A 14,083-nucleotide genomic window follows, 5' to 3' on the forward strand; every position below is an offset into this window, starting at 1 on the left:
TTTTTTAAGTACTACTTTCTCAAAGTACCGAAACACAAAGAGTCAACAATTGCCTCCACTTAGGCTCAAACCCACTCCCATCATCCATGTAAGAGTATAAACCGGGACACCGAGTGCCACTAGACCACAAGGTCTTTGGCAAATTATGTGCCTATAGGACATATATTATCTACATAAATCATATTTGAGAATAAGTAAATATATAAATGTATATGTGTCTTGTGTTTTGAGTTTTTTTATTTTGTGTTATGAAATTCTGTACCTTAAGAGTATTGATTTTGTACCTAAAATATATTAAAATTTGTGTTGAAGCATGAGAAACGAAAAACTACAAAATATGTTAAAGTTTAAATATCAAAACAACGTTGTTTTGATCCATGGTCCACAATACTATGTGGACCCTAGTCCATGATATAAATAGAGCACTTGTGGCCAACTAGCCAACTTTTAGTACAATTTGGCCCACCTTTATTTATGGTCCACACAATAATGATTGTGCATGTTATGATCTGGTAATTTTCTTTGCTTCTCCTCACATGGCAGCCCAAAGTTGAAGGATGATGTGCAATGCCCAACATACTTTGGCAAATTATACTATGGACCAAGGTCTCCTTTGCATTGATACATTCTGTATCTATAATTACCTATTTCTATAACTGTAAACAAATTAAAGGCACATCACATGATAATTATATACTGAAGTACAGACATAAACTTAACCGCACCTCTTAACCAACATCTTATGAGTGTCTGCCGTTAACATATTCTGTACCTACAGTTAACAATTTGTGTCAATAGTTATGTATTTATAACATTTTGTATCTGCAATTAACCCACACCCATGGTATAACAACTAAACATACCCTCCATATTTTTCACAACATCACACTAGTGATCTTCTACAAGGTGAACTTAAAAAAAAAAAAAAATTATTATTATTGCCATCATAGTGATACAACTCAGCAATGGTGAAGGTTTATCACAATTCACAAATGCTGTCTTAACAACTCTTCTCCTTGAATCTGTATTATATGATATATGGGGAGCCCTTCCTAAATCCTACTCATCCAACCACTGAACTCCATGTTTCGCCCAGAGATCAGCAGCCTCATCCGGACCCTTGCTTCCCAACTTGTACAACTCTACCACTACATTGAAATTGCCCATCTCATGCAGTACAGTAGATAATATATTCCAGGCAGCCGCAACCTCGTCGCTTCTCATGAACAGGTGGTTGTCCCCGTCAATGACATCGTGCAGAAGTTGCTCGTATGAATCAGGTACCTCGATGTCATACCTGATCGGCCAAAACAATGAAACCACTCGGATACTAAAACGGGAATCAAGTTACGTTTCATGATATGTATTCTGATGTTCACTTTGGATGACGAGGGAAACACACAGCCACTATCCGAAGGTGCGCACTGGGTAAACCTCGCCTTATGACCAAGGTTGCAGAAGGCCCTAGGCGCTAGTCAGGTGGCCGAGAGCGACTAGCACCTAAGCGGCCGAATAAAATAATAATAATAATAAGATGTAGACGGCCTAAACCCTTAAAAAAACACTAGGCCGAGTTATGCGCAGACTAAAAGGCACCTATGGGTAAAATCCCCTCGGCCTAGGGGTGCCTAGGTCAACCGTGCTTGTGACCCTAGTTGTCAAAGGACCACAAGGAGGTAAACCAGTATAGGTTGCACATAATTGACCAGCTCAAACCAAGAAAGTTAGGACTCGAACTCGTGACCTTGTGGTTACAAGTCTATATCCTTAGCCAACTTAGCTAAGGTTGCTCCCTATTATGATGTTCACTTGTGTGAGGGGGTGTTGGGGCAAAGAGGCAAATGTATCAATTTAAAAGATTACCTGTCCTTGTAAAGCAAATTCAATTCTGATGCATCCAAATGCATGCCTAGTCCTGGAACCTTGTTATTAATACGGACTAAGATCGACTCTTCAGGCACATCGCGTAAAATCAACTCATTGGTAGCAAGCTCAACACTACGCAGATTGTCTTTATGGTAAAGGTTCCCAGCGACATGACGAAATTGTATGCGAATTTCAACTCTGTAAATTTAATAGTTAAATCTGATTTAACAGTGAAAAGAAAATCTTCCCTTCAAGTCTTCATACTTCAACTATAGCATTCAGGAAAATAAAAGATAACCCTTTAAAAACAAAATCTTTTTCTTGGGATTACATTTATGTAGCTAATAATACAGAGAGTGAAGGAAAATAGTTAATGGTGTAGAAATGTGACCTAAAGAAAATAGGAATAAACTCAGCCTTCACTTGAGTGCAATAAATATTAATACCACACTCAAGCCAAGCCCTTAACTCCACCACAAAAACTAGCTCATGAGTGGAAGTTTGGCCCCAACATAAGTACCACTCCACAATCTCTTGTGGAGCCGATGTGGGATTGTATTATTTCCCACCCCTTGAGAAGCCGACGTCCACGACAGCTTACTCTAGATGGCTCACACTCCGAACTCTTCTCGGCACCAGGTAGCCCTTTTCCCCTTTGGATGGCTTCACTCTGAACCTTATCAAGCACCAGGTAGTCTTTTCCTAGGTTGCCTCCTCCGCAAGGCCAGCACCGAATGAGTGGAAAACTTCACTCTGGATAGCTTTCACTTCGGGCTCTTCTCGGTTACCTTTGAACCTTATCAAGCACCGGGTAGCACTCTCCCAACTAGCCCTTTTCCACCACACTCCGGCCTCTCAACGAGAGCATCAAATGATACAACACTCAAGCCAAGCCCCTAACTCCACCACAAAAGCTAGCTCATGAGTGGAGATTTAGCCCTAGCTTAAGTACCACTCCACAATCTCTTGTGGAGCTGATGTGAGATCGTATCAAATATTCATCCTTTTTCTTCCCCAAGAGGAAGGAAATTATTTCATGATAAAAGCAACACCATTAATATTATCACTAAAGAGCAATTCTGATCTCACCTGTTTTTGTTGAGTCCTCGGCCAGCTTTGATTAGAAAAGGTACACCATCCCAACGTGCATTGTCAATGTACAAAGCAGCAGAAAAATATGTCGGTGCCAGATCGCTCAAATTACCATCAACCTTACCTTGAGGATTGGCATCATATCGTCCAAGGATAACATCAGAGGGTTCTATTTTTCGAATTGATCTCAATACCTTGACCTGAGCAAATGCTTATTAAATTCAACAATACAGATTCAAGTTTCAGATTCCACGCACATATGTAGGAGATGCACCTTTTCATTACGAACATCTTCACCATCTAGTGTGACAGGAGGTTCCATAGCAAGCAAAGCAATAGTCTGAAGTATGTGACTGTGTACAACATCACCTATTATACCAGAGGCATCAAGATGGCTGTGAAGAAAATGATACCAAGACCAATTTTAGACAAATTCATCATAGTAGAAAGACATTATACAGATGAGTTAATACCCAATTTAGTCCTCGACTATAGTGATTTTTCTCGAATAGTCCTAAACGACTTTTTGTGCTTAATTAGGTTTTTGAATTTGATGGTTTTACCCAATTGAATCTTCTGTTAAGATAGCTTGGTAATTTTACATCTATTAATACTCAATTCAGTCTTCGACTATAGTAGTTTTGTCCGAGCTAGTCTTCAACTATAGTAGTTTTACTCAATTTAGTCCTCAACTATAGTGGTTTTTATCGATTTAGTCCTTGATTCTAATAGCCGAGGACTCAACTGAGTAAAACCATTGAAGTCGAGGACCTAATTAAGCACAAAATGTCGTTTAGGACTAAATCGAGAAAAACCACTATAGTCCAAGACTAAATTGAGTATTACTCCGTAACTCTTATACAGATTGAGTAACAGAAATTTGTTACCCTGTTGGAGTTTGCATCCCAACCTCTTCAGAAAATATGACCTGACAAATGTATGAATGTCAAGAAAATAGGTAAGATCCAGAAGCAGATTTGGAAAGATTTAATCTATGGTAATATTAGTACCTGTACACTTTGAATGTAATTACGGTTCCATAATGGCATAAAAACAAGATTAGAGAATCTTAGGACAGTGAGGTTTTCGATAGTGTTCCTTCCTAGAAGATGATCTATCCTGAAAATTAAGAGCAGACAAAGGTGAACAATGATAGTTTAGAATTAGAGGTAGATATATCCCTATGCACATGCAAGACAAATGCATTCAGACCTATATAACTGCTTCTCCTCAAAGTTCGAAAGAAGAGAACTTGTCAACCGATGAGAAGACAATGAATTACAACCAAACGGTTTTTCAATTATTATACGATTCCATCCCTTCTCAGTCTTGGCATGTTCAGCAATTGACAGCGCAACATCTGACAATGCTTCTTGGGGCACAGAAAGGTAAAATATCCTGTTTGTTTCAAACTTTCCCTGCAGTAATTATGTTGTTACAAAATGAACTATCATCCACATTCTTGAGAGGTAAGTAGACAAAAGGTAGGGGGTAACCCCAGCGAAGATGGCTAAAGATACAAACTTATAACCACAAGGTCACGAGTTCGAATCTCAGCATTCTTGGTTTGAGTCGGTCAGCTATGGGCAACTTAGATTGGTTTACCTCCTTGCATAGTTATCTAGGCGGACTTTCTAGGCGAGATGCCGTCGACTGCCTAGTCGACTAGTCGACTAGGCGGCCGCCTAGGCGATGAGTAATATATATATTCCCATACAAAATATTTAGGATGTGAATAGGCAATTAGGCATGATGTGTGTTGGAAATAGGCAGCCCCATTTACTCTCCTCTAGGAAGTTGTAGCCTTGAGAAGAGTGAAATTGAAAGCTTTTGTATATTTCTATGTATTATCACTACACACTGATTACACATATATATACATAGGAATTGAGACAAAAAGGTACTCTTTTCCTGGAAATACTACTCCCACTATCAGCACTAACGCTACTGATGCAAACATTCTTATTTTGCTCCTACTTTGCTCCATAATGTTTCTACAAAGACGAATGGGCTTTGCTCGGAACAGGAGGACGATGCCGGAGCTCAAACCGCTACGCCATCGGAGCCTCCACGCTCTTCCACGCGCCGCCGCTCCAACTCCACGCGCCGGCGCGTGAGGAAGATTCCGGCGACTTCTCCGACTATAAATTACACCGGTAGACTCGCCTTAGTGTGTAGGTTCTACCCATGTATGTTTTGTGGAGTTTTAGGGTTGTATTCTGCACTTAGGCGAGGCGAGCACATTAGGCATTCGGTCCCGACCGACCGGACGCCTAGGCGACGCCTTGATAACACTGCTGGCTCCTTGTGATCCTTTGCCAACTAAGGTTACAAGACGGGGTTTACCCAGTGCACACCCTCAGGTAGTGGCTGCGGATTTCCCTCGTCACCACAAAAAATTAGACAAAACGTAATGGTAAACCCTATCACCGAACAATCTTATATTCAGTAATAACTTACTTCAACATGTTCCATTAGGACATGGAGCTTTAACATTCCTTCTCTGTTGTTGAACCCTCCATTAAGGTAGTGAATTCTTTTGAGAAAAGCTTCAATTTTGTCTTCACAATTCTGTCTGCAAAGTACATTTTGATGGCATTAAACAAAATATTGCATGTCAAACAGACAGAAACACATTCACATAATTTGTATTCCTATAATAGTTGGAATACTTCAATAAACAAAAATACTCTCAAATTACCCCATGCAAGTAGATGGATAAGTTACCTATCACATGATTGAATACTTGAGCATCTATGTAACCAAATGGGTCACACTAATACAGAGTGTTGTAAAAATCAGCCTAGGCAGCCGCTTAGGCGCCCATAGGCCAAGAGGATTTTACCATTAGGCGGACATTAGTCGGCCGGCCGATTAATCGACCAACTAGGCGGCCTAGTCACCCAACTCGTCCGACTCAGCGCCTGAGTTGGCCAAACTAGGCGCACGAGTTGGCAAACTCAGCCAACTAGGCCGAGTGTTTTTTTTTAGTGTGCAATGTGTATATTGCTGTGTTTTTTTGTTATTATTACTCGCCCAGCTAGGCTGCTCCGCTTAGGCGCTAGGCGCCCGATTAGCGCCTAGCGCCTTCTACAACATTGCTAATACATACTACTACAATGTACTTGTGTACCTATCGTCCTATCTGATAAACACAAGAGCTGGAAGATAATCAATTCCAGCTCATAGGAATTTTTTTAATTGAAGAAAAAACACAAGAAAAGAAGAGAATTGTACTGTTCATCAATGCGGCAAGTTAAAGTTGTGGCTATTATCGCTCTCAGGTCTTCATCCGTTAGTTCTTTTCTTGAATATCCAAATATAGCAAACTTCTGTAGCAACAAGCAAGCCAATAAGACAATAATTTCATTTTATCAAGAAAGAACACACAGAAGATTAATTCAGTCTCAAAAAAGAGAATGTTCATTGGAAATTACAACATGATTCCCAATCTTCAACTAATATAACAGGGTATCTTCAAGTAGTTTTATCCTGGAATCTTGTGGACATTTTATCAAAAGCTTGTTATAAACTAACGGTTTTTTTTTTTTTTTTTAAATATTACCTGTGGTAGTTGACCACTGTAATACAGAGCAAATAGTGCTGGGAAAATTTTTCTCCGAGCTAGCTCCCCAGTAGCTCCGATAACAGCAATACTAATAGCAGGTGATCTTCCAATCTGAGTGCCATCAGTGAGGCTTGAGACTGGAACAAGAATGAATGAAATTTCAAGTGAGTTACTGCTTTAAAGAAATCAATTTTTCTTCTTTATCCCGTAAAAAGGCTAAGTAATTTCTTTTCACAGGAAAAGTTATAGGAGAATCGATGGAGTTGTGCATTTTAGTGGAAACTGAAGGTTGGATTACAAGGTTCAAAATTTTGATTTCATTTTTTAATCTCTTAATTCTGATTGTTAATCGGAATTATGCTCCACTAAATTTCCTTCTAAAGCCTAATACACATATTTGAAACTATAAGTTAATCCTACCATTCCAAAATATTAAATACCTCAAGAATACAATGGCATGATAAAATCAAATATTCAAGCTTCGTATATGAAAGTTAAGATTAAGAAGTAATCTAAAAGTTCTACATGCCACCGGGTTTAATTTTTGCAGTCAGTCCTGGTCATATAGACGATGGAGGAAAGTTCAAATTTTGCTTTGTGCTTGTGAGTTGTGAGCTAGTTATCTTGGAATTTAAAGAACATGTCAAAATCTGTTTTCAGCAGTGTGTCTCTTTTTCTTTAACTATACAAAAAGAAACAAAAGAAAAGGAGTTAATACTTAATACCCAATATAGTCCTCGATTATAGTGGTTTTTCTCAATTTAGTCCTAAATGACTTTTTGTGCTTAATTAGGTCATAGACTTTGATGGTTTTTACCCAATTGAGTTCTAGGCTGATGGCTGTAAGAATCAAGGACTAAATCGAGAAAAATCACTATATAGTCATGGACTAAATTGGTTAAAATCACTATAATCGAAAACTAACTTGAGTAAAACTACTATAGTTGATAACTAAATTGGGTATTAAACTATTAATAGAGTTAAAATTACCAAGCTATCTCAAAAGACAACTCAATTAAGTAAAACAATCAAAGTCCAGGACCTAATTAAGCATAACTAAAAAAACCACTATAGTCGAGGACTAAAAAAAACAATTCAGACCAGAAATGATTCTGATGCTAACCATTTGATATAATGGCTGCTGAAGATACTGCAACATGTTCTCCATCATGCAATGGAGTTATTCCTGAAAGGCTCATTGACCAGGCCCTACCTTGATACCAACAACTGTTCAAGGATATATTACCACTATGCGTACATAAACTTGAATGCTTTGCTAATCCTCAAAATTGTGCCAACCACCTAACTCTCTATAGTTAAATCATCGACATGTGAAGTGCTGCGAGCCGGTTCGGAGAATCCGAGCTCTGGATTCTGGAATCGTGCTCAATGGCGGCAGCTCTGTCCCTCTCGTCGTTCACTGCATCCCCGGACGTTCAATTAACGCGTCACCGTCGTTCCTTCTTCGGAGCATCGCCGGCTCCGCTGCAGCCATCCGTATTTTTCCTGTATTTTTCCGATCAATTCTTTTTCCCCCTTTCACACTTTGAGCTCAAACTAATACTATATAATATATATATATATATATATATATATATATATATATATATATATACTATATATATTATATATATATATTGGTAGACCAACTATACTACATCAGTTTCCTGTAATAAAATGAGTATAAATTCGACTTGCCTTGATGATATGGCCCTGGTAACGGTTGTTGGCTTTTGGGTTGGCTATTTTAGTTAGAAGGTAGTTGTTGGCTGTTTGGGTTGGCTATTTTAGTTAGAAGGTATGATTTGTTATAATATTAGCTTATTGTAGAAAGTTGTTTGATAAATTAGCTATAGCTGTTTGGTATAATTTCTTTTCTCAAAAAAGCTAATTGAAAAGCTGCTTTGAGTAGCCTTTTGATTTTTAGCATTTTGGAGTTAAAAAATGCTTATTAATTAAACACTTGTACTGATTTTTAACCAAGTTAAACAACTAATAGTGGTCAAATAAGCCAAAATTAACTGATAGGCTAATTATTTACCAAACAGGGCCACTATGTTTATGCATACATCAAAATTTCATAGATCAGTTACCTAGTTGAACTCTAAGGAATGGACACTAGTTTTCAGTTTTATGGTAATTTAAAGAATTTCTTGCTATATATATATATATATATATATATATATATATGCAGGTAGCAGCAAAGCATTCAAGTTTATGTACGCATAGTGGTAATATATCCTTGAACAGTTGTTGGTATCAAGGTAGGGCCTGGTCAATGAGCCTTTCAGGAATAACTCCATTGCATGATGGAGAACATGTTGCAGTATCTTCAGCAGCCATTATATCAAATGGTTAGCATCAGAATCATTTCTGGTCTGAATTGTTTTTTTTAGTCCTCGACTATAGTGGTTTTTTTAGTTATGCTTAATTAGGTCCTGGACTTTGATTGTTTTACTTAATTGAGTTGTCTTTTNAAAAGACAACTCAATTAAGTAAAACAATCAAAGTCCAGGACCTAATTAAGCATAACTAAAAAAACCACTATAGTCGAGGACTAAAAAAAACAATTCAGACCAGAAATGATTCTGATGCTAACCATTTGATATAATGGCTGCTGAAGATACTGCAACATGTTCTCCATCATGCAATGGAGTTATTCCTGAAAGGCTCATTGACCAGGCCCTACCTTGATACCAACAACTGTTCAAGGATATATTACCACTATGCGTACATAAACTTGAATGCTTTGCTGCTACCTGCATATATATATATATATATATATATATATATATAGCAAGAAATTCTTTAAATTACCATAAAACTGAAAACTAGTGTCCATTCCTTAGAGTTCAACTAGGTAACTGATCTATGAAATTTTGATGTATGCATAAACATAGTGGCCCTGTTTGGTAAATAATTAGCCTATCAGTTAATTTTGGCTTATTTGACCACTATTAGTTGTTTAACTTGGTTAAAAATCAGTACAAGTGTTTAATTAATAAGCATTTTTTAACTCCAAAATGCTAAAAATCAAAAGGCTACTCAAAGCAGCTTTTCAATTAGCTTTTTTGAGAAAAGAAATTATACCAAACAGCTATAGCTAATTTATCAAACAACTTTCTACAATAAGCTAATATTATAACAAATCATACCTTCTAACTAAAATAGCCAACCCAAACAGCCAACAACTACCTTCTAACTAAAATAGCCAACCCAAACAGCCAACAACCGTTACCAGGGCCATATCATCAAGGCAAGTCGAATTTATACTCATTTTATTACAGGAAACTGATGTAGTATAGTTGGTCTACCAATATATATATATATATATATATATATATATATATATATATATATATATATATATATATATATATATATATTATATATATATTAGTTTGAGCTCAAAGTGTGAAAGGGGGAAAAAAGAATTGATCGGAAAAATACAGGAAAAATACGGATGGCTGCAGCGGAGCCGGCGATGCTCCGAAGAAGGAACGACGGTGACGCGTTAATTGAACGCTCCGGGGATGCAGTGAACGACGAGAGGGACAGAGCTGCCGCCATTGAGCACGATTCCAGAATCCAGAGCCTCGGATTCTCCGAACCGGCTCGCAGCACTTCACATGTCGATGATTTAACTATAGAGAGTTAGGTGGTTGGCACAATTTTGAGGATTTCTTACAAGTTTAAACAAAGGGGCAAACCGGCAAATTATACATAACAGGTATGCATTGTATTCTGGACTTTGATTCAAAACAACTTTTAATTAATACTCCATATTTTATACTGGAAGTCAATATAAATAAATTGAAGGCCCATTTTAACTGCAGGCACATAAAATGGCTTAACTACAAATACATAATATATTATCTGCATATACATAATATGTTAACTGAGAACATATAAATTTTTAAATGCTAAGTCGACTGAGGTCCAAGACCTTTTTTTTCAAAAGTACAAAGAAAACCAAAGATGAGGCACTCAGTGAGGACTTAAGCATGTGATGAGTGTCAAATATGTTGTAATTATAGCCGCCTTTAGCTTGTAGCTATCCCCGAAAAACGGATTGTATTCGTAATGGAAACCGTACAAAGAAAATGAAGAAGAGAATATTAGTGAAATCTTTTATTCTATTCACATCATCAACCTTACAAATGGGGGTACAACATATATATAATATACTAATAATAATGACAATAATAATAGTGACCGTTACAACCGTTACAAACTCTAATTATAGTGTCCACACTTTAATATTATTGATAACACTCCCTCTTGGACATTATCTGACCACGATCTTAGCCTCGTTAAAAAATTGTTAGGGTAACCTGTGAGAAAAACTTAAACAAGAAAAGAGTACACTGTATATATATATATATATGGAAAATATATTCATGCCTTGTCAAAAACTTCACTAGAAAAACCACGTGAGAAAAACCTAGTTGAAGAAAAGAGTGCATGATATGTATAAAAATCATAAAATCATATATTGTAGTGGTTGCCTCATTAAAACCTTAACTTAAGAAAACTCTGTGGGAAAACTTAGTTAAGGAAAAAGAGTACAACCATAAGCTTTCAATGCATAATCTTTAGGATTTTGGGGCTTGTCTACTTAAGCATTTATTTTGTAACTTTTCCCCATTGACATTACTATATTATAGCCATGCCCCGTTAAAAATTACACTAGAAAAACCCAATGGGAAAAACCTAGTGTGGAAAAGAATATATGGTATATATATGTTGTCAAAGTACAACTATTAGTCTTTTAAGATCTAATCTACGGGATTGATTCGAATGAATGTGCTTTCCGTCTCTCCCTGAAGATAACAATCTTCAAGTTCTACATAGCTTAAAGTAAAGTCATTGTTTCAATAGAGTGTAGAGAGGGGATATAGTACAATATTCAGGATTGTTATTGGATTTTATAAAATAATCTTGTAACTCTTCTAGAGCATATTTGGGTTTCTTGTGATCTTCTGGAGCATAGGTGGGTTGAATATTTATAGAGTTAATACCAAAAATTGTCCTCGACTATAGTGGTTTTTCTCAATTTTGTCCTAAACGACTTTGGTCTCATAGAGTGGTCCCAGACTTTAATGTTATCACTCAAAATTGTCCTCCGTTAGTTTTGCTGTCAAAAGGGTGTTAAGTCCAAGGATAATATAGTCATTCCATTAAAAAGGAGAGGGAGGTCGCCGCTGCTACGCTGGTCCTGATCACACTGCCGACTAACACCGAGAATGTGAGGGAAAACAGATCTGGGACTTCTGATGACGAACTTCCAGCGAGAGTGTGACGAAATAAATGCTTAGAAAGAAAATAATGGGAAACTGCATTAAATTGAAGCCAGAAAAGCACTTCAAACTCATTTAATATTACTCTCATATACCCAACTCCCCACTACCAAATGTTTTATATTTCTCCTCTTTGTTCACACGCAACCTTCAATTTTCTGAGGGGAGTTGCAGATCGAGATAAGGCGGTCACGAGATCATGATCTGGGTGGGGAATGGAAGGGGTGTTTGTTAATGTATACACCGGATTAAAGCAGTACTGGAAAACGAAGAGGAAGGGATACGAGAGGATAAACCGCTGCGGCCAGAGAAGAAAGTGCGGCGGGGAGTTTGGTACCGGTGATGAAGCTAGCGGTCGGAAGAAACCATCGTGGAGGATAAAGCTCACGCTGAAGGAGACGGGTCGAACCTCAAATGGGTCTCTGTTTCTTTGTCCGACTGTCCAAAACTCCCCCCTCCCCCATCGTTCTTCCTCGTAGTAAAGAGCATCTAACGACGTTAATGGCGAACGCGCATCCATATTCTTCCAAGAAGAAGAGGCGAATGTAGCCTGGTCATTATACGGAAACTAACAAAGCAGAAAAGAGAATTGGGATTGAGAGTACTCTTTTTCCCCATTTTCTTCCTCAATAATTTTTTTTGTCTTTGTTTTCCTTGTGTGCAGAAATGGGGGTGTGGAAGAGTCAATGAGAGAAGGGAGTGAGAGAAGTGGGAGGCGACTGCTTGCTGCTACTGACCAAGGGGGGGCAATGAATGAGGAAGGTGGACAAAGAGAATACCTAAATATGAAATGACTATATTATCCTTGTACTTAACACCCTTTGGACGGATTAACTAACGGAGGATAGTTTTGAGCGATAACACAATAGTCTGGGACTACTTTATGAGACCAAAGTCATTTAGGACAAAATTGAGAAAAACCACTATAGTCGAGGACAATTTTGGGTATTAACTCAATATTTATATAACTTGTCCACTATCCTTCAAATATATCTACTTATAATTTGTATAAGACAAACTTTATTATCTTCACATAGGATAGCGGAGGTAAAGCAAAACATAACCAGTTGAGATTTGGCATTATGAGAGTCAAAACAAAGAGTCAATACCCAAGTGGCTTTGGAAAATCATGCATTGCCTTATTGCATGAATTTCAAAAATAATTTTATAAATCGAAGGTACTGGAGAATATTTGAATGTTATTCCAATATTAAATTGTAGGAGGAGCACTAGGTGTTGCTTAGTAATTTCATTGCAAGGACAATGTCAGTCCTGATGCGATCATGGAATTTTGGATTCTATGACAGTGTTCCATTTAGCGATAAAGTAATGGACTTCTAGTCCCCAAAATGTCCTCATTATCTTGATAGTCTTTTATCTACTTCAAGAGATTATTGGACAATTATTAGTATGATAAGTCAATGGTACTTATCCATAACGTGTCAAAGACATTTTTCTAAAAATAGACTAATTAGTGTGTAAAAATTTCTTTTAAGGAAATACTCGATCTACAGGTCGAGATAATACTTGGTTTTCCAAGTCTTTTATTTTACAAAAGCCCCTTAATAAGTACCTAATTGTAAATATACATTTTCCTACTTCAGGAGGAAATTACTCAATCAATCGCTTAATTAACTATTTGAAGTTAAGTAAAACCTTTGTAATTCAACAACAAACATGTTGTGATATTTACTTTCTTTCATTTTGAGAATTATAAATACATCAAAGAAAAAACATTAGTGTCTAACGACCCTTAGTTTTATGGTCATGACTTTAATAAGCTACATACCAAAATTTATTATTATTCTGCAAAGTGGAACTTTTAATAATATTCATTATGGGAGATTATATTTTATTAAAATCAATTTACGGTCTCTTCGTGAAACCTAGGGCTACAAACTCTCTTTATATTACACCACCTTATCATTCTTGTTTTTCCTTCATACAAACACCATTTGTAACCCACAGGGTTAACACTTCAATGGTGTACAAAAGGAATATATTTATCAGCGAGTTGAGCTTTATATAAGCCTTAATTGCTCTTTTTATATGCCAATCAATCTAGGCGATTCTGGCACCTAGCTCTGGATTTAGATTATCATATAATATGAGCAATTTTGAAGGCAATTGTGTTGTCGACAACTTATAACATTTTCATAAATTTCTCCCATACATATAATATATATATATATATATATATATATATATATATATATATATATATATATATATATATATATATATATATATATATATA

The 14,083-nt window shown here is 36.8% G+C and overlaps 1 protein-coding gene across 4 annotated transcripts; it reads right to left on the reverse strand.

Annotated features, from left to right (window-relative positions):
• Positions 1 to 785: 785 nt before the first annotated feature.
• On the reverse strand, positions 786 to 10,251 carry LOC116006976 (inactive glucose-6-phosphate 1-dehydrogenase 4, chloroplastic). Of its 4 annotated transcripts, none has more exons than XM_031247528.1 (12): positions 9,977 to 10,248; positions 9,126 to 9,285; positions 6,524 to 6,663; positions 6,196 to 6,287; positions 5,419 to 5,533; positions 4,171 to 4,376; positions 3,969 to 4,077; positions 3,846 to 3,886; positions 3,233 to 3,353; positions 2,956 to 3,158; positions 1,864 to 2,064; positions 786 to 1,297 (listed from the first exon to the last, which is right to left on the reverse strand). In XM_031247528.1, exons 1-12 carry the CDS (start codon positions 10,094 to 10,096, stop codon positions 1,060 to 1,062), a joined length of 1,746 nt encoding a protein of 581 aa, XP_031103388.1. In that variant the 5' UTR covers positions 10,097 to 10,248; the 3' UTR covers positions 786 to 1,059. The 4 variants fall into 4 exon arrangements, with proteins under 4 accessions (XP_031103388.1, XP_031103387.1, XP_031103389.1 ...); XM_031247527.1 differs by having other exon boundaries at positions 6,196 to 6,290; positions 9,977 to 10,247; XM_031247529.1 differs by lacking the exons at positions 9,126 to 9,285; positions 9,977 to 10,248 and adding an exon at positions 7,650 to 7,797 and having other exon boundaries at positions 6,196 to 6,290.
• Between the last annotated feature and the right edge of the window lie 3,832 nt (positions 10,252 to 14,083).

This window comes from Ipomoea triloba, chromosome 15 (assembly GCF_003576645.1).
Source record: "Ipomoea triloba cultivar NCNSP0323 chromosome 15, ASM357664v1".
NCBI classification, from domain to species: Eukaryota; Viridiplantae; Streptophyta; class Magnoliopsida; order Solanales; family Convolvulaceae; genus Ipomoea; species Ipomoea triloba.

Bases quoted from the DNA above. Each gene is read 5' to 3' on its own strand.
- LOC116006976 (XM_031247527.1), bottom strand. From the start codon at position 10,096: ATGGCGGCAGCTCTGTCCCTCTCGTCGTTCACTGCATCCCCGGAGCGT. The intron at 9,286-9,976 runs GTATTTTTCCGA...ATATATATGCAG, and splicing joins CAGCCATCCGTATTTTTCCT to GTAGCAGCAAAGCATTCAAG. The intron at 6,291-6,523 runs GTAATATTTAAA...TTGTTGCTACAG, and splicing joins ACAGTGGTCAACTACCACAG to AAGTTTGCTATATTTGGATA.